This window comes from Manis pentadactyla, chromosome 3 (genome assembly GCF_030020395.1).
Source record: "Manis pentadactyla isolate mManPen7 chromosome 3, mManPen7.hap1, whole genome shotgun sequence".
Lineage (NCBI taxonomy): Eukaryota > Metazoa > Chordata > Mammalia > Pholidota > Manidae > Manis > Manis pentadactyla.
This window is the reverse complement of record NC_080021.1, coordinates 214,929,504-214,956,701: the sequence shown is the minus strand read 5'-3', so window position 1 is coordinate 214,956,701 and position 27,198 is coordinate 214,929,504. Positions and strand designations below refer to the sequence as shown.

General features: G+C 54.4%; 3 protein-coding genes across 9 annotated transcripts; 1 reads left to right on the top strand and 2 right to left on the bottom strand.

Moving 5' to 3' along the window:
- The first annotated feature begins 191 nt into the window (after positions 1-191).
- SPOUT1 (SPOUT domain containing methyltransferase 1) lies at positions 192-7,225 on the top strand. Of its 3 annotated transcripts, none has more exons than XM_036913679.2 (12): positions 192-274; positions 856-901; positions 1,173-1,298; positions 2,424-2,583; positions 2,818-2,907; positions 3,051-3,100; positions 3,313-3,443; positions 4,434-4,506; positions 4,592-4,690; positions 5,202-5,304; positions 5,485-5,632; positions 6,488-7,225. In XM_036913679.2, exons 1-12 carry the CDS (start codon positions 239-241, stop codon positions 6,554-6,556), a joined length of 1,131 nt encoding a protein of 376 aa, XP_036769574.2. In that variant the 5' UTR covers positions 192-238; the 3' UTR covers positions 6,557-7,225. The 3 variants fall into 3 exon arrangements, with proteins under 3 accessions (XP_036769574.2, XP_057355105.1, XP_036769571.2); XM_057499122.1 differs by having other exon boundaries at positions 211-274; positions 1,134-1,298; XM_036913676.2 differs by lacking the exon at positions 192-274 and adding an exon at positions 335-488 and having other exon boundaries at positions 1,106-1,298.
- ENDOG (endonuclease G) lies at positions 6,643-10,002 on the bottom strand. 2 transcript variants are annotated; one of them, XM_036913680.2, is made up of 3 exons: positions 9,241-9,993; positions 8,148-8,257; positions 6,643-6,984 (listed from the first exon to the last, which is right to left on the bottom strand). In XM_036913680.2, the coding sequence occupies exons 1-3, from the start codon at positions 9,745-9,747 to the stop codon at positions 6,702-6,704; spliced, it is 900 nt and encodes a 299-aa protein (XP_036769575.2). In that variant the 5' UTR covers positions 9,748-9,993; the 3' UTR covers positions 6,643-6,701. The 2 variants fall into 2 exon arrangements, with proteins under 2 accessions (XP_036769575.2, XP_036769576.2); XM_036913681.2 differs by having other exon boundaries at positions 6,846-6,984; positions 9,135-10,002.
- Positions 10,003-10,975: 973 nt separating this feature from the next.
- TBC1D13 (TBC1 domain family member 13) lies at positions 10,976-25,534 on the bottom strand. 4 transcript variants are annotated; one of them, XM_057499104.1, is made up of 13 exons: positions 25,469-25,534; positions 24,434-24,507; positions 22,934-22,974; positions 22,281-22,342; positions 22,054-22,153; positions 21,314-21,396; positions 19,398-19,557; positions 16,551-16,601; positions 16,391-16,457; positions 15,681-15,844; positions 14,657-14,817; positions 14,446-14,503; positions 10,976-13,585 (listed from the first exon to the last, which is right to left on the bottom strand). In XM_057499104.1, the coding sequence occupies exons 1-13, from the start codon at positions 25,489-25,491 to the stop codon at positions 13,520-13,522; spliced, it is 1,110 nt and encodes a 369-aa protein (XP_057355087.1). In that variant the 5' UTR covers positions 25,492-25,534; the 3' UTR covers positions 10,976-13,519. The 4 variants fall into 4 exon arrangements, with proteins under 4 accessions (XP_057355087.1, XP_057355086.1, XP_057355088.1 ...); XM_057499103.1 differs by having other exon boundaries at positions 16,391-16,601; XM_057499105.1 differs by lacking the exon at positions 16,551-16,601.
- Positions 25,535-27,198: the final 1,664 nt, after the last annotated feature.

Genomic DNA, 27,198 nt, shown 5'->3' with positions numbered 1-27,198 from the left:
GCGGCTCTTAAGTTGCAGGACGGTCCAGGAAAGCACCCGACAAGCTGCCCTTGGCACCCCGGGTGGGCGACTAGCGGATCCACCCGCCCGGCGCTTGCCAGGGGAGGAGCTCTCGCCGCCGCCCTGCGCCCAGGCCACGCCCCCGAGCTCCACTGGCCACCCGATTGGGTGGCTCGCAGGAGGTGCGGCCGGAAGGGGTGTCTGATTGGCAGGGCGGAGCCAACGGCGTGCGCCGAACATGGCGGAACGTGCGAGGAAGCGGCCCTGCGGCCCGGTAGGTGGCCGGAGGTGGGACCGTAGGGCAGGACGGGGGGCTGGGGCCGTGCGAACGCGCCGCGCGCGGGCCCATGGAGGCTCCCGCTCGCAGCTGCTCCCTGACCCGAGGCTAGCAGCCCCAAGGTGCCGCGTGCTCGTGCCGCGTGCACCGCTGCCTGGATGCGTACCGGAAGTGGGAGCCGCGGTACGAGCCAGGGCCCGGACAGCGACAGGTAACCCAGGGGCTGCGCCGGCCGGGCCCGGACCCGGAGGAGGTGGGACCGTGCCCCCAGTGCCGAGCCCTTTCGTGGCGTATCTCCTCTGCTCCCCAGGGAGAGTGGGCGGGTCCGGCCCCAGGGAGCCTGTTTCATTTTTCTCAACAGTGGGACCTCATTCAACAATTTATTGAGGGCTTACGGGGTGACAGGCCCAGTCACTGGCGCGCTCTCTGGGGCAACACACTGCTGTGCTGGGGGGTTCCCTCGTTTCCTCACCCGCCGCATTTGGGATTGGATGGTAACTGTGGAGCGGCAGGTGGGAACCCTTCCCAGCTGTGACCATTCATTCCCACTCCTATACCTCTTCCCAATCCGTCTGCAGGGTGAACACGGCCAAAGGGTGGAGTGGCGAAAATGGAAGCAACAGAGTAAGTAAGGGGCTGTGGGTGGGGTGGGGGGAGTGCCTGTGCATACCCCAGTTCATTCCAGGGGTGCACAGCTGAACCTTGGGGAAGGCCACCAGGTTTGTCCCGTCTGGGTCCCACAGCACCCAAAATGGGGAGGAAGGGGCCAGAAGCCCTGGGAGGCCGCTCACCCAGCGGCACCCGATAGCCCAGGATGGCCCTCCCGAGAGGGCGCCATCTCCTGGACTGTTCCAAGTCCCTCTCCCCTCCACCAACGGAATGTCCTGTGATACAGAGAAAGAGGAGAAAAAGAAGTGGAAGGATCTCAAAATGATGAAAAAGCTGGAGCGGCAGCGGGCACAGGAGGAACAGGCAAAGTGCCAGCAGGAGGAGGAGGCGGCTGTCCAGACGGAGGACCGCGGTGAGCAGGCCGGGTCCTGGGCAGGGCAGAGAGTATCGGAGCTGGAAGGGACCCTGGAGACAGTGGATCCAGACATCTTGTCTTAATGGAGAAACTAAGGCCCAGAGAACGGGGGAGACTCAGAAAACTAATAACTTCCTGCTTAGATAGATTTCAAGCCTGTGGAGGATCAGCATCATCCATCATAACTTTATGCCTCTGGAACCTCGTCATTTTAATGAGTTATTTATGTGCTTTCGTTTCATTTTTAATTTAACTATTTTGATTTCATAAGAGTGCCCCTTTTTTTTCTCATTAAGTAATAGATGCTCAGAACAAAACTCCCCAAACAATTACAAAAACTATGAAGAAGAAAGGAAAAAAAATCCCAGCAAACAGGGCAGTGAAAGTTTCTCCAGACTTTGTTTATACCTGTTGAGAGGCACGTAGAGAGATGTGCAGATACAATGTGTCTCTTGTCCTTGTGCTTCTGGCTCTGGTTTTTCTCAGCTCACATTTCGGTCAGGGTCCATGTTGCACCCTGTAAGCCCAGTGGCTACCAGTGATGATCGTGACGGGACAGCAGCGAGCCCGTCACCCCTCTCAGCCATGGGGAAACGCTTTATGGGCTTCATCTCACGCGATCCCCTTTGAACACTTCCGGGAGGGAGGGTGTGGGGGGTCCTCTGGCGCCGAACAACCTGAACCCGTTATCTCAGCTGCTGCTTTTGTGTGGCCTTGGGCCATGTATTTGACTTCTCTGGGCCGTAGGTTCCCCACCTGGGTAAATGTACACACATACAAAGCACTAAAAATAGGTATTAGTTTTCATTATTGCCCTGATTTGACAACTGGAAACCTGAGGCAGGAAGGGGTGGAGCCAGGATGGGAGCTTGGGCGAAGCCTCTAACCTCTCCCTGGCCTTGCCCAGTGGGCTGCCCTGCCCACAGGAGCCTTGGAGACCACTGAGTCAATTTTCCTCCTGGGGTGACTGAGGCCTGGAGAGGGGAGTTGTAACTATTTTGATTTCACAATTTCTCCTGGTGGGAAAATTCTCTAAATCTGGGCCCTGGGATTGTTAGGAAGGGAGGGGAGGAGATGGCCTTGTCCTCTCAGACTGACCGTGGACACCCCTCCCCTGCCCAGGTCGGCTCTACACCCTGAGTGTGGCCCTACCGGGCTCCATCCTGGACAACGCTCAGTCACCCGAGCTTCGCACCTACCTGGCTGGCCAAATTGCCAGAGCCTGTGCCATCTTCTGTGTGGATGAGATTGTGGTGTTCGATGAAGAGGGCCAAGAGAGCAAGTGAGGGGCCACCCAGTGGAGCACTGGGGCTCAGGGAGAGGGGAGGGGCTGCCGGGATCGGCTTGGCTTTGCCCTGTTCTCTGCCTGCTTGCCTGCAGGGGCTGAGAAGCCTATCTGAAATGCCCCATTGATCCCTGGGGACTAGAGTTGCAATATGGCCACTGCAGAGGTCAGACTGGGTGGAGGAGCTCTGGAAGGGAACAGAGGAGGCTCTTCAACGCTGTCTTTCTCCAGGACTGTAGAGGGGGAATTCAGGGGAGTCGGCAAGAAGGGGCAGGCATGTGTGCAGCTGGCCAGGATCCTGCAGTACCTGGAGTGTCCACAGTAAGCAGGGGAAGGGCAGACCTCCCTGAGCATGAGGGAGGTGGTCAAGATGCAAGTCAGGCAGGAGTGGCCTCCCCTGGGTACTTGGGTCCCCTCCCCGCCAGCCCCCACTCTCCCCAGCTGAGATCCATATTCTCTACTAGGTACCTAAGAAAGGCGTTCTTCCCCAAGCACCAGGATCTACAGTTCGCTGGTAAGGTTGGGGGCCTGACCCCCATTTCCCACGGATCACCCCCCCAGGCCCTGAGAAATCGCTGTACAGTTGGGAGAGCAGTCCCAGGCAGGGCAGGGGCTGTGCTTGGTGGCAAGCAGCCAGTGTGTGGCAGAGCTGCGACCTGCACCAGGGTTCTCTGCCGCATCCCCATGTGCTTTTGCACCTCCCAGAGTGCTGGTCCCTCCCCGCAGGGCTTCTGAACCCCTTGGACAGCCCTCACCACATGCGTCTGGGTGAGGAATCCGAGTTCCGAGAGGGTATCGTGGTGGACCGGCCCACCCGGCCAGGCCATGGCTCCTTTGTCAACTGTGGCATGAAAAAGGTACGAATTGGAGGGTGGGTCAAGGCCTACTTCCCAGACACACTGTGGCCCTGAAGGCAGGGGCACACAAGTGGGGAGCCCTGGACCCAGGCATCTGCCTGCCATTCCCCCATCGATGCAGATTTGGGCCAGAGAAGTACTAGAAGAGGGCTCAGTGGATAATGCCAAGAACAAATTTACTTCTTTCTTTCTTTCTTTCTTTTTTGTAAGCAATCAACAGAATGTAGCCCTTGTGCTGAAACAAAACAAACCCTGTAAAAACAAGTTTAAAATCACTCTGGGGCTGTCAAGTGTGATTTAGAGCCAAGCTGGAGATTGGAACATTCATTTGCCGCCTGTTTTACTCTGGAGTTTCCTAGAGGCAGAGGCAGAAATATATAAATGTGTGGAATCCCCTCTCCTCAGAGAGAACAGACCAGAAATAACTGGCTAAAGGCAGACCAGGGTTCCCCAAAGATGAAAGGAGAAAGGCATGAGAAACCCTCCAAAGGGAAAGAGGGTGTCCCTTTTTGGGAATTTGGCACAAAACACACATCGATTGGTACTTGTCACAGTTTGTGTGTAGTAAGCATTTGCTTCATGCCAGGTCCTGGGCTGTGTGACAATAGCTGTTGTGTTATGGAAAGTGTTCTGTTTGACAGATGAGGAAACTGAGGCTGAGAGAGCATAAATGACCCACTTAAACTCCTGTAGCTAGTAAGTGGCATAATCTCCAAAATGCAGAGAACTGGGATTTCATCGAGTCAAGAAATACTTCTTTCCTGCTCTGCCAGGCCCAGAGCACTCATTTTTGACGGGTGTCTTGTGGTAGTTATTTTGCACAGATGGTCTCTCGTGAGCAGGTCCAGGTGCCAGAGTGAGGGTCGTCGGTTGACCTGGACCCCTTAGGCGCCTTGCCAGCCCCGCATATCTGCTCCACCCGATCTTGGAGAGGGTGACCCCTGCTGGGACTGTGAGAAACAGCACCCATTTCTTCTGGCTTCTCCCCAGGAGGTAAAGATAGACAAGAACTTGGAGCCTGGACTGCGGGTGACTGTGCGGCTGAACAAGCAGCAGCTCCCAGGTATCAAGAGCTGCCTCAGCCTGAGAGTTCAGGCTGCCTCCTTGCTCCTCACCCCGTCTTCACAGCCCTTCCACTTTTCCTCCAGAAAGCAAGACCTACCGTGGGAAAGTTGTGTCATCGCAGGACCCTCGCACCAAAGCTGGCATCTATTGGGGCTACACAGTCCGACTGGCCTCCTGCCTCAGTAAGGACAGAGCTTCCTCCTGTGAATATCCATCCTCTCTGTCTAGGAGGCCACAGAGAGCCTTGCTTGACTCAAAAGTCAGACCAGGATCTGTGTCCTACCAACTTGCTGTGTGGCCTTGGGCAAGTGCCTTTGCTTCTCTGGGCTTTTGTCACCCTGAGTGCACTGCCTGGGATGCTGCTAAGGACTTCCTGAGGAAGAGTATCGTGATTGATTAGTAATGTCTGCCCTGGGGTTAGAGATGAGGGGAAAAGGACCAGAGTCAAAGGCATACTATGTGTTCTCAGAGCTCCTTCCTGCCCACCGTCTGCTTTGTTCTCCCATCTGGCCCAGTCTCCCCGGCTCGGTCCCTGACTTCCCAGGAATAGTGGGAGGGCTTGGGTTTGGGCCCCTTACCTGAGTCTCCTTCCCCTCCCCCGCCACCCCCTGGTACCTGTACATACGTACACAGAGAGCGCCAAGCGCTGTAGCTTACGGGCGTTAGGCCCCCCAGTGAGCTGGCCTCCCCCAGGTGCTGTGTTTGCTGAGGCCCCCTTCCAGGACGGGTACGACCTGACCATTGGGACATCAGAGCAAGGCTCCAGTGTGGCCTTAGCCCAGCTTCCCAGCTTCAGGTGCGTATGGCCTGGGGCAGGGGCCGGGGGAGGCGGAAGGGAGCAGGGAAGCAGCGTGGGGGGGGCAAAGCTGTGTACAGATTGGACGGGGCCGCACCGTGTATGAGGCCCGAGAGCCCGGGGGCTGCACTCGGTGTGGCATTGCGGAGCAGTCAGTGACCCCCCTCCTGTGGGTTCCAGACATGCTCTTGTGGTGTTTGGAGGCCTCCAGGGGCTGGAAGCTGGAGTGGACGCTGACCCCAACCTGCAGGTGGCTGAACCCAGTGTCCTCTTTGACCTGTACGTCAACACCTGTCCCGGTCAGGGCAGCCGCACTATCCGCACAGAGGTGAGCCCACCTGCCGTTTCCACGTCCAGCCCCAGGCCTTGAGCCGGCAGCCCGGCGCTCCGGGTCTGCCCGAGGCAGTTTGCTGCTCTCCCTGTTACCCTCACCACAGCAGGCTTGGGGCAGGTATGGGGTGCGAGTGAGCTGGGAGTCAAGAATCCTGGGTGCTGGTCCAGCTGCCCCAGACTGGATGACCCAGGAGACCCTGCTCCCGCCTGCTCTGGGCTTTTGTTTCCTCAGCTGTGAGCTCAGTGTTCCACTTCCTCGTGTGGCTGGTGCGCAGGGCCGCCCTCCCCCCAGGCCTCACTGGCATCTCAGTCCTGGCCACCCATGGCACCTGTTCACCCATTCTGAGGTCAGCACGGAACGCCCCGTCTGCGGGCACTTTGCTGGGAGGCTCCATTGCTTCCATCATTCTCAAGTGGGGTGACTACACAGGTGGACTGCCCCAGTCAGTCTGTCCTCAGGCCCAGCTGGGGCCAGGGGCTGGGAGCCTGCCAGCCGCACCTTCCAGCAGGCGCCCGGGCTCCCACCACCCCTCCAGCAACTATATGGAGGACTGACAGCATCCCGCCTGTCACCTCCCCTTCCCCTGACCCTGGGAGGCAGGAATTAGGATCAGCCCCATTCCACAGACGGAAGACTGAGGAGCAGAGGTGAGGCCCTTCCTGGCAGGGCATGGAGCCAGCCAGGGATGATCAGGATGAAGCTGGGATTGTCCTTAACTCCCTTGGGACCCTGGTGAAGGCAGCAGACCCAAGGGGCTGGGTCCTGGATGGTCAGGCACTGAGGACAGGCTGAGAGCCACGCACCCACCAGCCCCCCAGGCCTCAGCCCATTGCTGTGCTTCTATTCCAGGAAGCCATCCTTATCTCGCTGGCTGCCCTGCAGCCCGGCCTCACCCAGGCAGGCACCCAGCCTAGCTGAAGACTCCTCTGGACCCAACACTGCGAAGCAGCAGCGAAGCTAGTGGTTCCTGAGGTTTGCTGGCCCAGACACAGCTAAACCCTGTCTCCAAAAATAACCACCTTTAATGCGACCCCAGCCCCACAGTCTGGCTGGGCTTCGGCCCTCACTTGCTGCCCGCAGTGATGGCCTTAAGGCTGCCCGCCCGCGCCAGGATATTTGGCACAAAGAGCAGTCCTGAGGCCCGCTCAATGCTCTCGATGGGCACCAGGAAGCGCTCCAGCGGGATGGCCTCGTCCACAGGTGTGTTGGGCATCACATAGGAGCGGAGTTCAGTTTGCCCACCTGTTGCCTCCAGGATCAGCACCTTGAAGAAGTGGGTAGGCACTGCCACATGGTTCCTGCCGATTACCTGGTACTTCACGTAGGACTTCCCGTCAGCCTCCGTCCTGCAGACAGACCCGGGCATACGTGGCGTTTCAGAGCTCCCACAGAGTCTGGTTGGACCCAAGGCTGTTGCCACCAGGAAGCCTTCTCTGACCTGACCCCATAACTGTGTCAACCTGCTGTGCCCTTGGCCCCCCAGGAGGCCGGGACCTCCTGCTGGACAGGGACGCCCTCTGCCCCGGGTTTCCTCACACCCAACAATCATGGCAGCCCGGGTGGTGGCAATAAATGTTCCTGAAACAATCAGGCGTTCTTAACATTCACAATCATCTGGGCAGACACTGGTTTAGTGTGGACTGTCTCTCCCTGTGGGGGGTGAGCACCAAGTGGGCCAGGCCCGTAACCCTGACTTCCCAACTCCAGCACAGGACTCCTGCATGGCAGGTGCCTGGAATACTTGATGGGGGACTTGGGCCTTCCCCTTAGCGGTCTACGCCATTTCGGCAGGCCACCGGAGGCACCTGCTAATTAGGGCTTATCAGTGCCTTGGCCAGCCCATGCTGAGCCCTTACAACATCCACCTCCCACTTTGTCCCCGACTTAGGGGAACAAGGTAGATAATGGGTATTGTCCCCACAGGAGAGGATGTTGAGATCATTTGCCATGGCACCCGGAGAGTAGGTGATAGGGCCTAGACTCCATCCTGAGCCTATGGGCTCCAGAACCAGCTCTCCAGCCTTCTGCTTCCCTCATCCGTGTCACTCAGCAGGCCAGCAAAACTGCTTCCACCTGAGAGGCAGCAGAGCATCAGGGCAAGCATGTAGCTTCAGGGTCAGGGAGATAAGAGAATTCAAACCCAGGCTCTGGGAGAAGGGTGGGGAAGGGTTGCTCCAAGCGAACAGGCTGAAGGCAAGAGCCTAGTGCAAGGGTTTCTCTCTAGGCACAACACCTGATTGGGTGGGTGTGACAAGAGGTGACAGAGGGCAGAGCAACAGGCAGATTCAGGGCCTGGTGCCCACAGAGGAGTCATGTTCGAGGTGAGTACCCCAAAGGTCTCTGGCTTAGAAGTGGAGTTAGGGGGGACCTGAGGCAGGGAATGGACAGACTTGCTAAGAAACCAATGACTAGTGAGCTGGCAGTGTTGCCCCAGAGCCTGAGACAAGCCTGGACAGGGTAAGTGGCAGGAGGGGACCTCTGGTTCCCAGGCCCCCCGTTTCAGCCTTACCTGGGCAGGAAGAGTGGCCCTGTACAGACGTAGACATTCTGGTAGGTGCGGGTCAAGCTGCGGCTGTATTTCTCCAGGTTGTTCCAGGCATTCTGGTTGAGGTGAGGCACCTGGTAAAAGTGTGGGTCTCAGGTGGGGCTGGGACCTTCCTCTGTCAGAGGGGCAACCCCAGGCCCTGACGGGTCGGCACTGGCACCAAGCCAGAAGATTCCATGGAGAGGGCAAATCACTTTTAGGCTACCTGGCCACGAGGTACACGTGTAGCCTACCAACCATGTAGAATGGAAGGACTAGTATCCCAGGTCTCAGCCGTTTCTCAGCTCCAAAGAGCCACTCCAAGGACAGGGGAACATCTACCGCTTTCAGAGAAACAGGCCTGCCCTCCCTGCCCCTCCCCTGTGCTCTCCTTTTCCCAGTCTGAACCATGTGCAGAGAGCCCAGCTGGGAAGTGTGAATCTATCCTGACTCCATCACTTGGGTGCTCCAGTCCTCAGTACACCATCTAGTCAAATGGGTAGAGGACTGCTACAGGGAGGGCAGAAGTCAGGTTGGAGGCTGGGACCCCACCAGCTTCACCTAGAGCCTCACATGTCTCTATCCACTGGGTGCCAGGCCCTGCCGGGAACAGGGCTACAGGCAGGGCACATAGTGGGTGCTACTCAGGGCAGTCAGGATAGGACAGTGGCTGAAAGCTCAGGATCCCCTAGACTGCCTGGGCCGCCTCCCGCTGTGTGACACTGGGCCAGTCACTCAACCTCGCTTAGCCTCAGTTCCCTCATTATAGCTAATAGATTATTGAATGCCTGCCATGGGCCAGGAAGAGGGCTCAGTACTTTTTATAAGCACTGTCTTCAGTTCCTCAGCGCTTCTGCAGGAGGGCGGTGGGTAATAGCATTATCCCCCCCAGCGCCAAAGTTAAGGTCAGCGCGGGTGCTCGGCGCCCCAGCAACGGGTCCCTCCCGCCTAGGGCGAGCGGGGTGATCACACCTGACCTAGAGAACGCACTGGGCAGCCTTCCCCTCCTGCAGAGGAGCAAGCCGAGGCCCTGGGAGACCAGGCCGCCTCGCATTCCGCCGCCGGGCGCAGGCGCTACCTGGGGCGCGACGTTGCTCAGGTAGAAGGTGTCGTCCATGGCCTTCTGGCTCCAGCGATGGTTGGCGGCAGCCGCGAGGTGTCCACGGTCGAAGCCGCTACCGCGGTAGTCGGCGTTGGTGGCGCGGTGGTAAGAGTGCACCGAGTCGTCCTCGCGGAAGTCGCACGAGCGGCGGTCGCCGTCGCCGCGGAGCCGCTCGGGCCGCAGCTGCTCCACCACCCAGAGCGCGCCGCGGGTGCGCGGGTCGTAGCACAGCACGTACGACTCGCGGCTCTTGAGCTGTGCCAGCCCCGGCAGCCCGTACTTGGCCAGCTCGCCCGGGCCGCTGCCAGCCGGGGCCCCGGGCACGACGGGCAGCTCGGCCGCCGCCGCCACGGGCAGCACGGGCAGCCGTCCCAGCAGCCCCGACGCCGCCCGCGCGTCCGCCCGCCGCCGCCGCCACCCCTCGGCGGCGGCGCCCAGCCCGGCGCCCAGCGCCAAGCACAGGCCAGCCCGCAGCGCCTTCATGGCCAGGGAGGGCGGCCCAGCAGCTGGGGGAACGCCGTGACCTCCGGCGTCCGGCCCGCGAGGCTCTTAAAGGGGCCGCGCCGGCCGGCGGAGCCCGCCTCTGGGATAGGACTGGCTGAGCTGTGAGAGGCTGGAATGTCCGTCCCCTTTCACTGACGAACGCCCCGGGGTACTCGGAACCCCCCAGAGGCTCGTCAGCACCGGAGCCGAGCGGGCGTCCCGGAGCCCTCTTCGCCCTTTTAATGCGGACCGGTGGCGGCGTGGCACCGCTGTTTCGGCTTCTGATTGGCCGTCGCCCGCCGGCTCCGCCCCCTCTCCTGCAGAGGGCCACTTCTTGCGCAAACTAGGAGCGCCTGATTGCTGAGCGCCAAGAAGCAAGTCGTTTATTTAATCCTCAAAATAGCCCCCAGAGGGAGTTCCTAGTTAGAACGAGGACACGACTCTAGGTCCGTCTGACACCTCTGTCCTTCTAACCATTACACCGTTAGACAAGGTCTAGGAGATTGGTAAAAATGTCCTTTACACCCAGCGTGAGGACAAAGATGCCCGTGGCTGGTACTAATTGCTGGTCGAAACAGAAACTGGTAGGATTCCAGAAAGCAGCTCGGACAGTATGTATGAAAAGCTTTAAAAAGGTTCATATCTTCCAACCCACTTAGAGGACTGAGCTGGGGAAATAATCGAGCATGCAAAGATTTCAAACAAGTATCTTCCCCGTGGTTTACTTATAATCGAGGCTGGAATAAGGAAAATACTGAGAAATAGGGGCGGGCCTTAGACAGTTTTAGCATATAGAACAGTATATAGCCTGTAAAAGTATTTTTAGTCATACAACTTGTTCACAGGGAAAAGACACAAAATTATGTATCAAGAAAATGACAATGTAACACAAATTACATCTGCAGAGACATGTTGTTAGTGATTTTCTCCACACATTGTGGGGGTATAAATCACTTGTTTTACTCATGTTTTTTAATTTTTGAAGCTTTCTATCTAAAAAATAACTTACTGTGTAATTATGTATGTAATAGTTCCTTCTCTAGTCCACATTCCCTCCTCCTCCCAGCTGTAAGTTGCAGTGGTAGAATGAGAAAACTCGAGCAGGGTCTTCAAGCATTTCCCGGCCCTTTTCTTGGACCACTCTAAGAGCCTCCTGACTCCACCCCTGCTCAAACTTTATTTTCCTGCTTTGGGATTTCAGATGTTTCAGTCCATCACAGCACCAATGCCCATTACAAAGAACACATGATTTATTAAAGACAATTTGTCATCAACAGCATTGATTCAAGGAACAAAACTGATGAAAAAACAAGCAGACTAACATTCTGACCCTCTGGAATGAGACTTGTTGAGCCCATACAGCCCAGTCCTTAAGTATCCAAAGTCCTGGGGGAAGCTTCCCAAGCAGGAAGCCTCAGGCACTCTGGCTCTCTGGGCACCTCCCTTAAGAGTCCGGGGGAGGGAAGAGGAGAAGGAATCGCCAAGGGCAGGTCCTTCCCTCAGACAGGATCCCACTGGGGAGCTCAACCTAACCTGGACACCATCCCTGTGCTCTTAACCTTCATCCCAAAGTGAAGGAGAGGGCACTGGACTCAGGTCTGGGACTGAGGAAATTAGACGCAGTGATTCTAGTATGGCCCCAGGAGAGAAGGCAGGGGACAGGCAAGAGGGAATGCATCGGATGTCTGGGCACAGTCTGCTGGGTCCTAGGCTGTGGCCCAAGTCTCAGGCTATGAAGGGGGTCAAAGCTGGGACTGAACCACCAGCTGAGAAGTTCTGGAAAGAGAGGGATCCAGACTGGTGGGCTCTTGAAGTCTGGCAAGGATACCAGCTCTCTTGTCTCCCATACACTCAGTTCCAGGACAGAACTCAGAGCCTTCCCAGCCAGGACCTGCTGGAAAACCAGGAAGGCCCAAAAGGCAGGGGAAGGATGCTGACTCTAACCTTGGAAGGTCAAGAAGACTGTCTCCAACTCCTTTCCACCTTCCCAGCCCCACCCTTCATCCCCAAACCAAGCACTTGCCAATGTGCAATAAATAATCAGGAGTCTGAATAAATAGTAAAAATCTCCCAAATATTACGTGTTGGGAAAGGAGGGGGCAAAAAAGGCAAGCACAGAAAGTCCCAGCAGCACCCAAGGTGAAGCCTGGTAAAGGAGCCACTGGGCAACACTGTTCCTGGCCCCCAGCCAGGCCTGGTTAGGTAAGGAGGAAGTCCTGGCTGCTAGACTCAGGAAGGCTCTGGGGGACAAAAGGGTGCCTGCCCACCAGTCTGAGTGCCCTTGCTACATCACCCAGCCTTCCAGACCCAAACCACCTGCATCCTCACAAAAGGAGGTTGGACACTTGGTCACAATAACCCCACTCCTCCCACAGCCCAGGAGTGGGGGTAGCCAGCTGCTCCCGCTCAGAATACACCTGTCCCAAATCCTGGGAACAGCCCAAGCAGGTGCCCAAAGGCCAGCACCTCCTTCAGCCTGCTTGAGGGACACACGGTCTCCTCGCACTAACAGGACCCAAGGCCTTTGAGCTCAGCTGAGCCCGGCCCCGGGAAGCTCCCTTTGGGCCCACCTGCCCTTTATGGGAGTCACCTGCCATGGGCTGGGACCTGCAAAGCCATGGGAATGACTGCTCTTCCGGAGCGCCTGGGTCCCAGCCCCTGGTACAGAGCTGCTTTCGTATCTTTTTCCCTTTGGGAGATAAGGGCATTTGGGGGAATCTCTGGAAGACCCAGCTCTCCTTCCTCCTCCTCCATCTCGGGGCAGAAGGTAAGAGGCGGAAAGCTTCACGGACCATCATTTCTCAGCAGCTTTTGGTTTCCAAGGTTTCTGTCGAGGGAAGCAGATTCCCGGCCCTCCGGTGAGGCACTGTGGACTCCCTCTCCGCCTGGGAGACCAGCAAGCCTCAGGCGGGGGGATGGGAACAGGGTGCAGAGCCCAAGACTGACCGCCAGGGGCTCTGCTGAGCCAGACTCCTCATTCTGTCTCGGGGGCTCATGGCAGTGGTGGGGGGTAAGAGGCTGGGGGTAAGGCACCCCAAGAGAGAAGGGCAAAAGAAGAGCAATGGAGAGAGGAGCAGACAGAGTGAGGGAGTCACACACCCTCTGAGAAAGAGGTGGAGGGAGAGGAGAGGCAGACAGAGGTAGACAGCAAAGGGGAAACACAGACCTAGAGGGACCAAAGGCAGCCTCACCTCCCTCACATACACACTGACAGACACGCGCAAACCGACCCACTACAGACAGACTCACACTCAGTGGGGGAGCGACAGGGGGTGTGACCTGGGCCCGGCAGCTTCTTAGCTCCTTCACAGTGTCCCCTTCCCCCTGGAGAAGCCTGAGCACCAACGCCCAGAAGTTGTTTCTGGCTCATTTGCCAAGCACCTCCCCCCGACCTGAGCCCAGAAGACCAGAGCAGGAGAGGAAGGGAGCAGAGAGCAGAGGCAGGGAGGGACCCGTGCCAGTTCCCGGGGCCCCCAATCTGCTCCAGCCCCCAGGGAACAACTTCATGAGCCCCAGCTTTGCCCAGCAACCTGGGCAGAGTCCCAGGGCTGGAGAGAAGGTGGGAACTGGGGCTTGGTGGTTAGGAAGGAGCATGGCACAGTGTGCCCCCAGTGGGAGCGGCCTAAGGTGGGGAGCCGCGGTGAGGAGGCCTGCAGCAGGCCGGTCCTGCAGCTTCCCCTCGGGCTGGGATCCCACAGGCTTCTGCATGTCCCAGAAGCCAGGGCACAAGGGTCGGTGGCTTCTCTCCCAAACTGGGCTTCTTGCCTCCAGGCTACTTTGAGTCTTGGAGGTCCTTGGCTTTCTGTAGGATCTGGCAGACATCTGTGATGGGGTAATCCTGGACATGGGAGAGGCCAACAATGTATCTCTGACGTCAGCTCACCCCTCACCCCCTCTGCCACACCCACTGGGATCTGTCACCATGCTGGACCCTGGGCCTCGGGGACCGGGACCACAGGTTCCCATACACCCACATTCTGCCCAAACTCCCACAGTAGCTAACGTTACACCCACTGCAGCACTAACGTAATCAACCCCCAGTACTACCCAAAGGGCCCCGCAGGACCTTAGGACCAGGCCCGCCCTGCCTCATGGCTCCCATCCTGCCCCCAAAGCCTGAGCTGCATGGTTAATGACCTTGGTACTGGTCTGGACCCTGTCCGTGCATCAGATCACTGGGGCACCTCGGCCTTCTGATGAAGGAGTTACTGTGGTTACACCTGTTTTACAGATCTGGTCAATCTGTTACCAAAAACCAAATCCAGCCCACGTGCTGAAGAAACTGGGGCCTAGAGAGGTTGTGACTTGGCTCAGGTCACATGACTAGCAAAGTAGAAGAGATGTGCAAACCCAAAGCTCTCTGACCCTCGAGCCTACGTTTTTAACCATGATGCCCCCATGCTTTCCTTCACCAGGTCTAACTGCAACCACCAATGAGCACAGCCATGTACCGGATGCCACCATGTGCCAGTATGATTAACTTGGGTACAGCACAAATCATTCTCTCAAGGCCACACCACACTCAGGTGGTAGAGCTGGGATTCCATCCCAGATCTGCCTCCGGGGTCTTGACTCCTAAGCCCTGCTCCACTCTACTGCTCCTGACCCCAGCCTGTCACAGCAGCTGGCATGGGCGGGTGCGTGCTAAGTATCTGCCTCGTGGCTGAAGACTGAGCTTGCCTCTCCAAACTCCATTACCTGGAGGAGCCGCATGTTTACGGTAAAGTCCCCGTCCAGCAACTGCTCCCGGATCAGTCTACAAAAAACAAGCAGCAGAAGTGCAGGGGCCTGGCTGCTGAGGGCCGACCCAGCCAGCCCTCCCGGTCCTTCCTCCCCCGACAGTTCCAGAGGCTCACTCCAGCCTGGGAGATCAGCGCCTGCCCAGCCCTCCGCTCGTGGCCGCACTCACATGAGCATGGCGCAGCAGACGAGGAGGAGGAAGTCAAAACGGCTGTCATCAGCAAAGAGGGAGTCCCAGATACGGATGACGTCAGGCAGCAAGAACTCCTGGGACAGCAGCAGAGTCAACCAGCGGAAGGCGAAGAACTGGGGCTTGATGTTCTGCTCTTGCTGGGGAGACAGAGGTGTGGGGTGGGAGGGTGGGTTGCCGTGTAATGGCATGCTAAGGGGGGACGACTCTGGGCCACCTAGAGAGCCTCGCTAGGTTGGGGGGCAGCTGCTGCTTGCTGCCAGCCAATGCTGTCAGATCTTCTGATTTTTCAAGAGAAGCCAGAAACCCAGATTTTTATATAAGCTCTCTAGATTTATAAATGACGGCTCAAATTCTTTTAAAACAGTACAGATTACAACCTTGGATTGTACACAGACAGAGAGACCATTATCAGGCACTTAACACAAGCCTGCCTTGTGCTTATTGGCATATTAAATATATTATCTCACTTACCTACTCCATATGGCAACCCCACAAGACAATTATTCCCCAGAGACGAGCCCTCAGGTCACAGTGAAGATTATTAATTGAAAAAGTGTGTTACAAAACAACAAAAACATAATTCCACATTTGTTTAAAAAGACATGTTTATATATATTTTCTTATTCACAAAAACTATTTATATATAAAGGTTTATACATAAATAAGCATGGGATACCACTTCAACAACTTTTTAATTATTTTTAATTTTTAAAAATGAAGGCCATACTTCCTTTCTCAAAGGACTATTAGAGGCCAAACTCACCCAGGCTACGGCAAACGCCTGGCACGCAGCAGGAGCTGAAGCCCCGCCCTCCCACCCCCAGCCTGCTGGCTCGCGGTCCTGCCCCAGCTCGCCGGCCAGTGCTCCCGAGCGGCAGCAGCCACTTCCAACCCCCAGACCAAGCCAGACCTTGCCCTGAGCCCCCGATGCCCAGGAAGGCTGCTGTCCTCTGCCCTTCCCAGCTGTCTGCCCTGGCCTGTGTGGTCCCAGGGTCCTCACCAGTTTCAGGTAGAGTTCCACATCCTTATCCTTCAAGGTGGAGTACACCTTTTCCATCTTGTACGTGATGCCACATTGCGAGTCATCCAGGCTCTTGATGAAGTTGTCCCGGATCTCAGCCATGAGGTTGGTGAAGCAGAAGAAGGTGTCTGCCTCGGCGTGCTCTGGTGGGACAGGCAGTGTGAGGGCAGCCACAAGGGAGCTAGCACCCTCCCGAGTCCCACCCATCTCTCTTCCCTTCACCTCTGAGCCTCTCCAAGTCACCTGCCCTCACGGTCAGGCTCGGTCCCTCCCCTGTCCCTGACCACTCTCCACCCCTGGATAGGGACATCACTTCTGGCTTCTCCCATCTGGCACCACTGTACACTCACTCAATAGGTGACATGCTCTTCTGATGACATTTTTCAAATCGTTAATTATTTAAATCCTTCCTATCATTCAGCTTCCTGTATATGCATCTCATCTCCTCTACCAGAAACTCAGTCACAAATACCAAGAAATTCGATAAACTTCCAACATTCTATGAAGTCCAAGCCAGAAAGGATCTGAGAGATGATCCAGGCCAACCCACTCATCCAACAGAGGGAAATGGAGGACCAGAAAGGGGAAGTGAGCTGCACAGCCAGATAAGCCCAGTAGTCTAGGTCTCCTCGGCCCATTTGTCCAGGGAGCCAGCTACGAGGGACGTGGGCAGCCAAGAGCCCCTTTACCTTTCCACTCGCTGTTGGGGTCGGTGGCAAAGGTATAGTAGAGGGGCCCCACGATCTCATTCATGCCCTGCACATAAGCAATGCCAGGGTTGAGCTTGGCGTAGATGAATAGGATCCGCTCCACCACCTCCCAATGGGCCTCACAGCCATTGGGCAGCACCTCGTACTCATTCAGGGAAGACGGCGCAGAGCTCTTGTGTGGGGAGCTCATCTGGGGAAGAAGAGGAAGAGCCTGTTAACAAGGTGAGTGGCACTGTGGACGATGTGTTCTCACTAGAAATGTTTACCGTTAAGCCTAGACTTAAGCTCCAGCTTTTGGGAAATACATGTCCAGCACACCAGGAGGAAACACAGACTAATTCACAAGGTGAGACATTCCTCTACAAGACCGCTGGACTAAAGAATAATTTATGGTGATAAAAGCCTGCATAGTGCTTACCTCAAGGGAAGGGGTACTGACTGGGACTCTCAGATGATAGAAATGTTCCACATTTTGATATGGCTGGCAGTTACACAGGTACATATGTAAGAAAGTTTACCTGGTTGAATACTTAAGACTTGAGCATTTCACTGCATATAAGTTATATTTCAGTTAAAAAAAAAAAACTTTTAATATGCGAAAAACAAACAACTGGCCAAGACTTCAAAACGTGGAATGCTGTAGTGGGGAGAAGAAGTGGAGGTGTGTCCACACTGAGAGACTAAAGAAACATGGATCCCAATGCAACACCTATGCCTTGACTGGGTCCTGGTTTGGAAGGAGAACAAAGATCTTGGCACAACTGAGGACATCCACCACGGAGTGGACGTCAGGTGTTCCTGTGGAAGGACTGTGCACCCTCACAGATGGGAGAGGCCGAGGAGGAGGAGGTCACTCAGAGGTGCCTACCAGAGCACGTGAGGGCAAAGGCGCAGGGCAGTCGCAGCCTGCCTTCTGTGAAACACACTCAAATACGCCAAAATGTGAACGACTGCTGGATCTGGGTGGCAAGTACATAGGTGTGCACTGTACTCTTCTTTCAACTTTTCTGAACATTTTAAATTTTTCATAAGAAAAAGCTGGGAGCTTTTAGGCTCATGCAGCACAGCCAAAGTCCCCAACAGCGGCTGCCCAGCAGGACCCCTCAGGAGCTTTGTGGGGTTACCTGTAGGAGAGCTACAGGCAAATCGGGGCACGGACAGTGTTTGGAGCACAGGGTCCTGAAGTCACTAAAGCCCCTTTCCCACTGTACATGCACTAGTGTGTACATGTGCACACACGGATACACACATCGTTAGCATTTACCAACTTTCTATATGCAAGGCAGTGCCCTATAAGCATTTGTCCATTCCATCCTCTGAACAATCTAGAATATCCTCTCAATACTAACTTCACAGTGAGAAGGCTGAGGCTCAGAAATGTTATGTCACTCATCAAATGCCTCACATTAAGTGGCACTGGGACTTGAACCCAGACTCGCTGACTCCACAACCAGAGGTCTAGGCCTCGGAGAATGCCCAGTGCTTTTTCCAAGAACCTGCACAGCCATGACCTCATTTCATCCTCCAAGCAATTCAAAAGCCAGCAGGGCAGAAATGATTATTTCCACTTTACAGAAAAGGAGATGAAGGCCCAAGACGGTAAGCCTGCGTTACCTGCCTATAGTCAAACAGATGGCCAACAGTAACTCGAACTGCCAACCGTGAGTCCAGGGGGCTAGGCATGAAGCTTCTGGTCAGGTTCTCTGCCACCAGGACCAGGTCCAAACCTCAAATGGGTTAGAGCTCACCTCTCAGACCCTAATTACTGTGGTGATATGAATGACAGAATCCAGGTCTCCACCTCGTCCCACAGCCGGGACGTCAGCAGCCTACACGCACACAGCAAGCCACGCAGTCATCCAGCCAAGCACTCTGCACCTCCTGTACACCCAACTGTCCTGGGCACGTAGAACTCTGGGATCAGCTGTAACTGCCCTTGTCACCCCTGTAGCAGAAAACCACTGCTCTCCTAGAGACACAGAGCCTTGATCCGTCATTCCACTTGGAAAGAGCTTCTGCAGTAGCATCTGCCACTGGCTTGTTGGAGGGTACAGAGGATTTTTCTAGTGTTGGAGGACAGTGGTACTAAAGCACACATGTAAATTAAAGAATAAGATAATATACTTAATGACAAACAGTTCCTCAGAAATGTGCTAGAAGACGGGGGTTCAAACACTCAGCATGATGTGCCCCCCACAAGTCCTATCAATTCCACCTCCCAAGTCTTTCAGATCTATCCCCACCCGCCCTTGCCTGGACCACACAGCCGCTGCCCAGCAGCCCCCCCACCTCCCTTCCTACCCCCTCCAGTCAATATCCCCACAGTGCCCACAGCAACCTTTCACAAAGGCAGCCCTGAATCACATTACTGCCCTGCTCAGAACACTGCAAGGGTCCCCCAGCCCTCAGCACAAAGGCCCCTCATGGCCTCACCACCACCAGAACCACCACCACCTCTGCCCCACCCCAGCCCCACGCCTGCCACTGCATCTTCCACAGCCCTCCCCTCTCCCTTCTCTCTATCTCTAGCCAGGCTGGACCCTCTATTCCTCCAACACACCCTGCTCTCTCCTGTCTGAGGACGTCACATATGCTCTCCTTTCCACCTGGAAGGCTCTTTCCTCCTAGTTCTTCAAGCCTCATGTTAAATGTCACTTTCCAAGGGAAGTCTGCCCACCCCAATCATCACACCCAACACGTTTTCCCATCACACATGACATAGTTACTTTTCAAGAGCCATCTCCGCTGCAAGCTTGCAAGTGCAGCTCCCTCGCTGCCCAGGAGCGCCCTCTCCCTACACCCATCACACCCAGCCTTTGAAGCCTGACTTTCAGAAGGAGCCCCAGACGAGCCCCTGGAGGGACCAAGGCTGCTCTGAGAAATTAGCAAGACAAGATGGTCATGGGCTGGTGGCAGGTGGCCCAAGGGAAGCAAGAAGGAAAAGGCTGTCACAGGCATCCCTGGGGCCCCCCAGGTTGGCTCTCACATTTGTGACCCCACTCCGGTTCCGGGCCACTGTCTGGGATTTCAGCGTTGTCTGCTCCACCCGCTTACGAAGGGTCTCAAACTCATTCTGGGGGTCCAGGATGAGGAGGCAAGGGTACTCAGTGGCCCTCTGGAAGAAGGATATGTCTGGACACAACCTCCTGACAAGGGGGAAGAGCAGAGAGTAGTTACTCAGGGTGGAGCTCTGGGGCTTTCTATCAGCACCCTGCTGCCAGGTGCCCCAGCATCCCAAAAGGCATTTTTATAATTTCTTTTAAATAACATTTTATTTTTAAAAATTACAATTTTAGAAAAGCAATATAGTCATAGTATATATTCACCCATATTCTCATGTATATTTGCAGATACATATATATACATGCATATATTTAAGTGTCCTTATGGTTTTACAATCCAACTCTTCTCTTAAACCACAAACATCTTTCCATGTCAAAAATATTCTAAAATGTATAGGATGTTACCTGTTGTGTGGTTTAAAATGGCGAAAGAGGTTTGGTTAAGTTACACATTGTACAACAGAGTGTTATTCAGCTGACATGGGAAGATGGCAAAGAGAGGAAAAAGCAAGCTGGGAGGCAGTCTCTAGAATGTGATCAAGTTGGTTTTGTTTTGTTTCCAGTTTATTGAGATATAATTGGCATATGTCACTGTTTAAGCTTAAGGCGTAAAGGTTCTCACACATATGCACCGCAGCACATGCACATTCTTCAGACTTCTTATACACAGCACATTGCCAAATTCCATGTAGTCATGCTATAATCACTACCAGTGTGAGACAGAACCTGTGTCCCCAGAACCAGGTTCAAGACACGTTTCTTGACTTAAACAGGGCTGTTAAAACACCTTGTGGGAAGAGGCTGCCCAACACCAGCCTGAGAATGAAGGAGGTAAGAGCCCCCTTTGCATCCTGGCTGCACCACCCTAGCCTGGGCTTCCGTTTGAAGAAGGGTCTGGGCCAAACGCGCACAGAGGAGCAGCATACAGGGTGCTGAAGGGCTGGAAATAGAGCTGACAACTGGGGAAGGTGCAACTGAAACCAGGTGGACAGACTCCAGAACCCGCGCTCTAACCATTCAGCTCCACGGCACACAGGCCTTCCTTCTAGCTCCTCACCCAGCCCTGCGGGAGATTCACCCGCTGCCAGACTCACCAACCCAATAGGCCAGCACAGCCAGTGTTTCCACATTTGTTTCCCAAGTGGAGATGCCCACGAACGCACATGCTGCAGCCAAATATTTAAAAACCACACGTCTGACTGTCACTCCTGCGCTTAAAACCTTTGCATGACTGCCCACCTCCTTGGGAAGTCCAAGGTCCAACCCCTGCCTCCCTCAAGTGTGGCTTCAACCCCACTGGCCTTCACACTGCTCCTGGAATGGGCCAAGCTCCGAGCTCCCGGGCCGCCCCACAGTTGGCTCCCTGCCCACCAGGGCCCTTCCCTTTCTCTTCCCCGAGGGCTCCAACTCCTCCGCCCTCAGCTGAAACACCACTTCCTCAGGCAGGCTTCTCTGAAGGCCCCAAAGCACCCTGAATGCTTCCTTCAGAGCATTCACCACACACTTTAACTACATGGAAGACCTATTTGGTGACTGTCTTTCCACCTTCTCTGCCAGGTTCTGAGCTCCTTAAGCAGAAGGATCATTTCTGCCAATTCTATGTTCAGCCCTGACCTTGGCACTGAGCTTGCCATACGGTGGGGCCTGAGTATTTGTTGAAGGAGTGATGAGACAAATCCATAAACGTCAGCGGCAAAGCCAAAACTAAGGCAGGGAGAAAGGAGAGCCGGGCAACCCCTTCTCAAGCCTATTGTTACCAGGGCCTGGGCTGGACAGGGCAAGGGCGCAACTGGAAATACCTGGAAGCCCCACGCCCTCTGCAGGCCCCCACCCCTCTTACCGGACATCTTTGTCAATCTGCAGCAGCACCTCGTTGTCCTTGAAGTACGTGTTCCACCGGCTATCAGGGTTGGGGTTGAGGGGCTGGTGGGGGGAAAGAAGCTGCTCTGTTCTAGGCCCAGCCAGGGCCCGAGGGGCAGATACCCGTCAGGGGCCTGAGCAGTGGCCCTGCACCAAGTATCCCACTAGAGGCCCAGCTGTGGCTCTGAGACAGCCTGCCCACTCCTTGAGGGGCAGCACCGGCCTCCCGCGGCCGCCCAAATCATCCCCGAACTCCACAGCTGGCAGCTGAGCCCCGCAGCCCCCAGCACTGCTCTGTCCACCGCCGCAGCTCCAGAACGCGGCATGTTACGTGTGCTCACTGAATGCTTGCTCCAGGCCACGGAAAGGCAGTTTACCCCCACTCTTGCCCTGTTCTGACTTCCTTCAACTATAAAATCAAAGACTCCTCCTCAAGAAATGGGCATGAGGAAGAAAGGAGACAATGCACACAGAGGACCTGCCTCAGTGCCTCCCACTCCTGGAACCCCAGCTGTCACTCAGTCCTGACCCAGCCCAGTGCCTGAGGAGAAGAGGGAAGAGACATCCGCCTACAGGGGCTGAGTGGCCAAACCAGAAAGGAGGTGCTGCAAGAGACCAGAGGGGACTGAGACTGGCTGCACTTGTCCTCCAGGGTGGGGCAACAGCCTTGCCCCCAACTGTACTCCACAGCCTCAGCCCCCACTGTCCACCCCTACTCACATGGTCCTCGAAGGTCACATCCTCCCTGGACACACCCATGTTGGCCTTGGCAATGCCAGGCTGGATAATCATTTCCCTCAGGAATTGAGCGTACAGCTCCCTGCAGGAGAGAAGGGGCGAGAGGGATGATTCCTAAGGGTCTCATCCGGGGAGCTGGACGGGCCCAGCACTACCTGTTCTGTCGGATACAAGGGCCCTCCCATCACTCCCCTTTCTTGAGGTCTCACCTTTGCTTGGCCAGGATGGAGGTCCATGAGGCTCTCTCCAAGGGGAGGTAGTTCAAGAGGATCTGGAAAGAGGAAGAAGAGCGAAGTTCTGGCTACTCCCCGAGCCCAACCCTGGACAGTAGGTGGAGGCTGACAGGCCTCAAGGGAAATGTCTGCTAAAGCCCAGAGAAGACATGATGGACTGAAACCCAGAAGCACAGGTGTGGGTGTAGCCTCCCTTTCCTCCCCACTGCCTCCCTCCTCCTTTATCCCAAGCCAGCCCTTTCCTCTGCTTTTCCTCACACAGACTCTTTCAAATGATAATAAAACCTCATGCTCAAAGGGGCTGGAAACCAAGATATTGGGCCTTCGCTCCCACCTTGGCTACAGCTTTGGGCAAAGCACAGCCTTCTTTTGTCCCAATGAGCGTCACTTCCACTGCACTGTATGGACCAGGAAGCAGATGGCTTCCCTGGCAGTACAAAGTGTCCCATCCCCAAGGGGACCCTGGAAGGGATGCCGAGAGAAACAGAAAACCCAGAACTTCCCAGGAAAGCTTCCTTAGACAAGCAAGGAGAGGTGCAGAACAGGAAGAAGGGGCTTGGGTTGGGGCAGCCCATGCAGGAACCTCAGGACTTTCAGCAGAGCAGAAGCCCCACCCCAGGCACACCCACCTTCCAGCAGAGGCACCGCAATCCGCCCTCACAGGGGATGCCTGTGGACACAGCAGGCAAAGGTCACACCCCAGGCCACAGCCCCAGAACCCTCCAGCCCTCCACCTCGGAGCCAGTGGCAGGGAGTGGAGTGGGCAAGAAATACTTCTTCAAGAATTATTTTCTGTAAGAATGATTACTAGACTAGATGCTAATCCATCCACCAACCACCATCTCTCCCAAGAAAAGTCAGGTCCCTCATTATAAACAGTAATGGCTCCATAACTTCCCTTTCTTAGCATCCATCACAGTTGTAACATCATGATGTAACTTGTATATTTCATTAACATCTGTAACCCCTACCGCTCGGTAAACCCCAGAAAGACAAGAACCAAATTTGTCTTATATTGTACCCAGCATAAGGTATGGCACATAGAAAATATTACATAAGTATTTTGTGGAATATAAACTAAGCTATGAATACCCAGTGCTTTGTGCTTTATGGACATTATTTCACTTATTCCTCATTATAACCCTAGTAAATAGGGAAGATCAGCTTCAGTGTCCTCATCCTACAAATAAAGAAATTTATCTGTACAGACAGAGCAATCAAGGACTCAAACGCAGATCTGACTGCAGAGCCCAAACTCTTAACCACTACCACAGACAGCCTCCCCAGAGGCCTGGGGAGGATTCTTCAGCCCAACGCAGATCCCAAGACCCCTCAAGAGCTTCAGGGCCTAAATACCACTTCTGAACAGAAACACAAACTTCTCCTGCAATATTGTCAGGAACCTTGCCAAAGCAGCTATTGCTCCGGTATCCCTAATAGCATGAACAGGAGCTAATGCCCCCACCTCAGAAACTGCACGGGGATGAAAGGAGCAACTCAAGAGTTCCTTGCTGACACCGTTACTAGGGCAGCGCAGTGACCAAAAGCTACACAGAATACTTTGGGGTATTTTTAAAGCCAAGCAAAAATCTCTTTGCTGGAAGTTTAACTGTACCAGGGAGGGCAAAGTCAAACAGTGCTGAGGCTCAGCAACTTAAAGTCAGTGTCTCTAGGCTGGAATTTTACCAACCAAAGTTCAGGTTCCCTAGTCAGCTTTGATCCCAAGCCAGGGAGAGAACCAGGAACCACTCTGCAGTTAACCCAATTCTACAACACAGGGAACTTGCTAAGGACTGAGGGGAGACCCAACTCGACTCCAAAAGTCTGCTCCCCGCTCCCATCCCCATCCTCGCCCTTTCCAGTTACTCTCAGGAAGTAACAGACGTCACTTTTGCACAGTGAACACCCTATGGCCTGCAGGTGTGCTAACTGTAGCCGCCACTCCCCTGGAAACCCCCTCCAAGCTGAGGGCAGTCACTGGTTGTTCAGCTCCACAGAATGCAGAATGCCCCAAGAGGCAGCCTGGCCCCCAGAACTGACCAGATGTGGCCTTCCTCGGGCACAATCCCCTCCATCCTTGCCACAATGTTGCTGCAGGAAAACCCTGAAAATGGTAAGTTGCCTCTTACCACTAAAACTAAGTTCCCGAAGCTTCTCCAAGGTGATCATGGGCTCCTTCAGGACATCCTGGAAATCTGCAATCCTGGAAGGTGGGAGGGAGAGGCAAATGATGCACACCCAAACCCTGAACTGACAGGCTTAGTGACCGCTCCTGAAGCCCACAGCTCCCTCAAACCACCAGTCCCCAACCTGTTCCTCCCTCCCCTTCAGGATGTACAGATGGCAAAGCTCAATCAAGGTGGCCAAAGGCAGCTTTGGGGAACCAGAGAATTATAGATCACTTCTTCCCCTAAACCCAGAAGCACAGTATTCTTGTCTAGAGGTTCTCAAGTGAGCACCATGAAATTAGAAAATTGCAATATCTGATGAGATGGCATTTATTGGGCACTTCCTGCCAGCCAGGCTCAGCCCACAGGGCCACTTATCTGAATTCAGTGAACCCTAAGACCAGGAGTAATTTGATCCCTAGACAACAGACCTGTGTAATCTGCAAGCAGCATTCCAGGCTCAAAAATATAACCATTTTAAGACCTCTGGGCCAACCCAGGAGCAAGGACAAAAGGTTTAAAAAGCAAGTCCTGCAGAAAAACTGGAGTGAGCAAAATTTAACCAATGCTGCGGTATTTGGCCTGGGAGAGGGGACAGGCTGGAGAATCCAGGTTTTCTCTTTTCTAGTAAGAAATGGGCATGCTTTTCTTACTAGAGGAGCATTTGGAGGGAGGAGGGTACTTGGGCTGAGGATTAATGAGAGACAAGAACGGAGGGAAAAGGGGAGGTAACGGGGCACCGATGCCCTGAACGAGGAAGACACCAGGAGGAAAGCAGGGGTCCGCGGTGAGGGAGAGGGGCGATGACACCAGGGCAGAAGTGCCTCCATGTGTGTCCCCTAAGGCCCACAGGCAATGAGGCTGGGGAGACGGCGCCTGAGACCCCACTACCTGGGGGCTCCCGGTTCCTGGCCGCACCCGCGCCCCGCTCCGTGGGGCAGAAGGGGCGGCCTGGCCAGGAACGGTCTGGCCGCGGCAGCCCCCTTGGCCCCTTACCGGCTCTTGTGCAGACTCGACATGGTGTTGACTTCCGGATCCCCCTCTGCCTCCGCCGCCTCCGCCGCCCCCGCCGCCCCCGCCCCCTAGGGACGCAGGCGCTCCACAAAGGCTTCCGACCAGAAACGCAGCCGCGGGGAAACTCGTTCCGACCCCACCCCCAACTCCCCCAGCCGGCCCCGCCGGCCTCGGCCCGCCCACTCGCCCGCTGCCCGCGCTACCGCGGCCCGGCAGGTGCCACGAGCGTGCCCCACCCCCGCCCGGTTTGGGAGCCCTGCGGACCACGTCTAAGGGCTGCTAGTGACGTCAGAGACTGTGCCCCAGGGCTATTCTTTGCGCTTCCCGGGGCCTCAATTTCTATCCATGCGATATGCTTGTTACCCTGTCCTCTTCCTCACCTGTTCCTCACCTGCAATAAACTATCGCGTCATTATTTCGGGGCTGTGGACCTTCTCTGCTAAACTCTACGCCTCCCGGCTGGTCTTTTCACTACTGAATCCTCCACACCTGTAGCAGTGACCTCATGGAGCGGATGTTTCAGCAGCTATGGGATGGGAGAACAGGATTACAACTCATTGTTCTTTGATCCGTGGATTTCATTAACGTGAAATGTACCATAATATCAGAATGACGGAAAAGGAAAGCCAAGATTTCAGGATCCTTCCCAAGACAGTTGGTGGCCTTACAATGATTTTCTCCACACATATGTGTGCACATGTGCCTGATTGTCCTTATTTTTTACATTTCTCCACAGATTGGTGAAAACTTTGTAACTGGACTGTGTAACCTCGAAACTTCCTCCAGCTCTCCGGTGTCTGCCCACCAGGACTTCACTGCCCAGGGGAGCAGGCACACAAATACCTGCTCCTTTATTCACTCATCCCACAATTTCTGCTCCCACTGTGTGCTAGGTAGTGGGCTAAATGTTTCTGCAGAATACAAACATTAAGTTCCGTTATAGAAAATACAAGAAATGAATCCATGTTGACTTAATTGCACAACAGGAAAGAAATGTTTTTCCAGAAAAAAATCATGCCAGCTGGTCCTTTAAAATGTTAGTTAGGAAGACAAGGAAAACACAAATGATATGTTAAGAAAAATACAAATATTTGGCTATCATTTGGGGAAAAATAAAGTTCTAGTCCTGCCTCACATCTGACAGAAAAAATAGATTCTTAATGAATTAAAGCTCTTCAAGGGAAAAGTCTATGGGATTAGAAAATATATATATAGAAAAATATTTATATTTTCTATATATATGTATATATATACATATATATATATGGAATATACAAGGTCCAGAAGCTATGAACGATAACAGGTATATAACTAAGTAAAATTTAAAATCTTTATATGGTAAAGTAAAAGACAAACATCAATAGGGGAAAATATGTGCACTCTTTATGATAAAAGGCTAATCTCCCTAACATATACAGAGTTCTTAAGTCAACAAGAAAAAGACAAACACCCCCATAGGAAGAAAAAATAAACATTCACTCATTCAAGAAATTTATCGAGTGCCTATGATGTGCCAGGTGTGTTCTAGGTATTCGGAACTTAGGAGTGAACAAAACAGACTAAAATCCCATCTCTCAAAAGAGTTGACATCTTAGTGAGGGGAAGAAGATATTAAGTAAGATAAGTAAGTAAACTGAATAGTTTGTCAGATGGTGATAAATCCCTACAGAGAAAAATAAAGCAGGAATGGTAGTACGAGGTGTTGTAATTTT

Coding starts and splice junctions, on each gene's coding strand:
- SPOUT1 (XM_036913676.2), top strand. CDS start 436: ATGCGTACCGGAAGTGGGAGCCGCGGTACGAGCCAGGGCCCGGACAGC. Junction 2,584..2,817: donor GAAGAGGGCCAAGAGAGCAA/GTGAGGGGCCAC, acceptor GTCTTTCTCCAG/GACTGTAGAGGGGGAATTCA. Junction 4,691..5,201: donor CCGACTGGCCTCCTGCCTCA/GTAAGGACAGAG, acceptor GGCCTCCCCCAG/GTGCTGTGTTTGCTGAGGCC.
- TBC1D13 (XM_057499103.1), bottom strand. CDS start 25,491: ATGTCGAGTCTGCACAAGAGCCG. Junction 19,558..21,313: donor CAGATTGACAAAGATGTCCG/GTAAGAGGGGTG, acceptor CCCCCTTGTCAG/GAGGTTGTGTCCAGACATAT. Junction 13,586..14,445: donor TAAACATGCGGCTCCTCCAG/GTAATGGAGTTT, acceptor TCCCATGTCCAG/GATTACCCCATCACAGATGT.
- ENDOG (XM_036913680.2), bottom strand. CDS start 9,747: ATGAAGGCGCTGCGGGCTGGCCTGTGCTTGGCGCTGGGCGCCGGGCTG. Junction 8,258..9,240: donor TGAGCAACGTCGCGCCCCAG/GTAGCGCCTGCG, acceptor CACTTTTACCAG/GTGCCTCACCTCAACCAGAA. Junction 6,985..8,147: donor GGGCCACTCTTCCTGCCCAG/GTAAGGCTGAAA, acceptor GTCTGTCTGCAG/GACGGAGGCTGACGGGAAGT.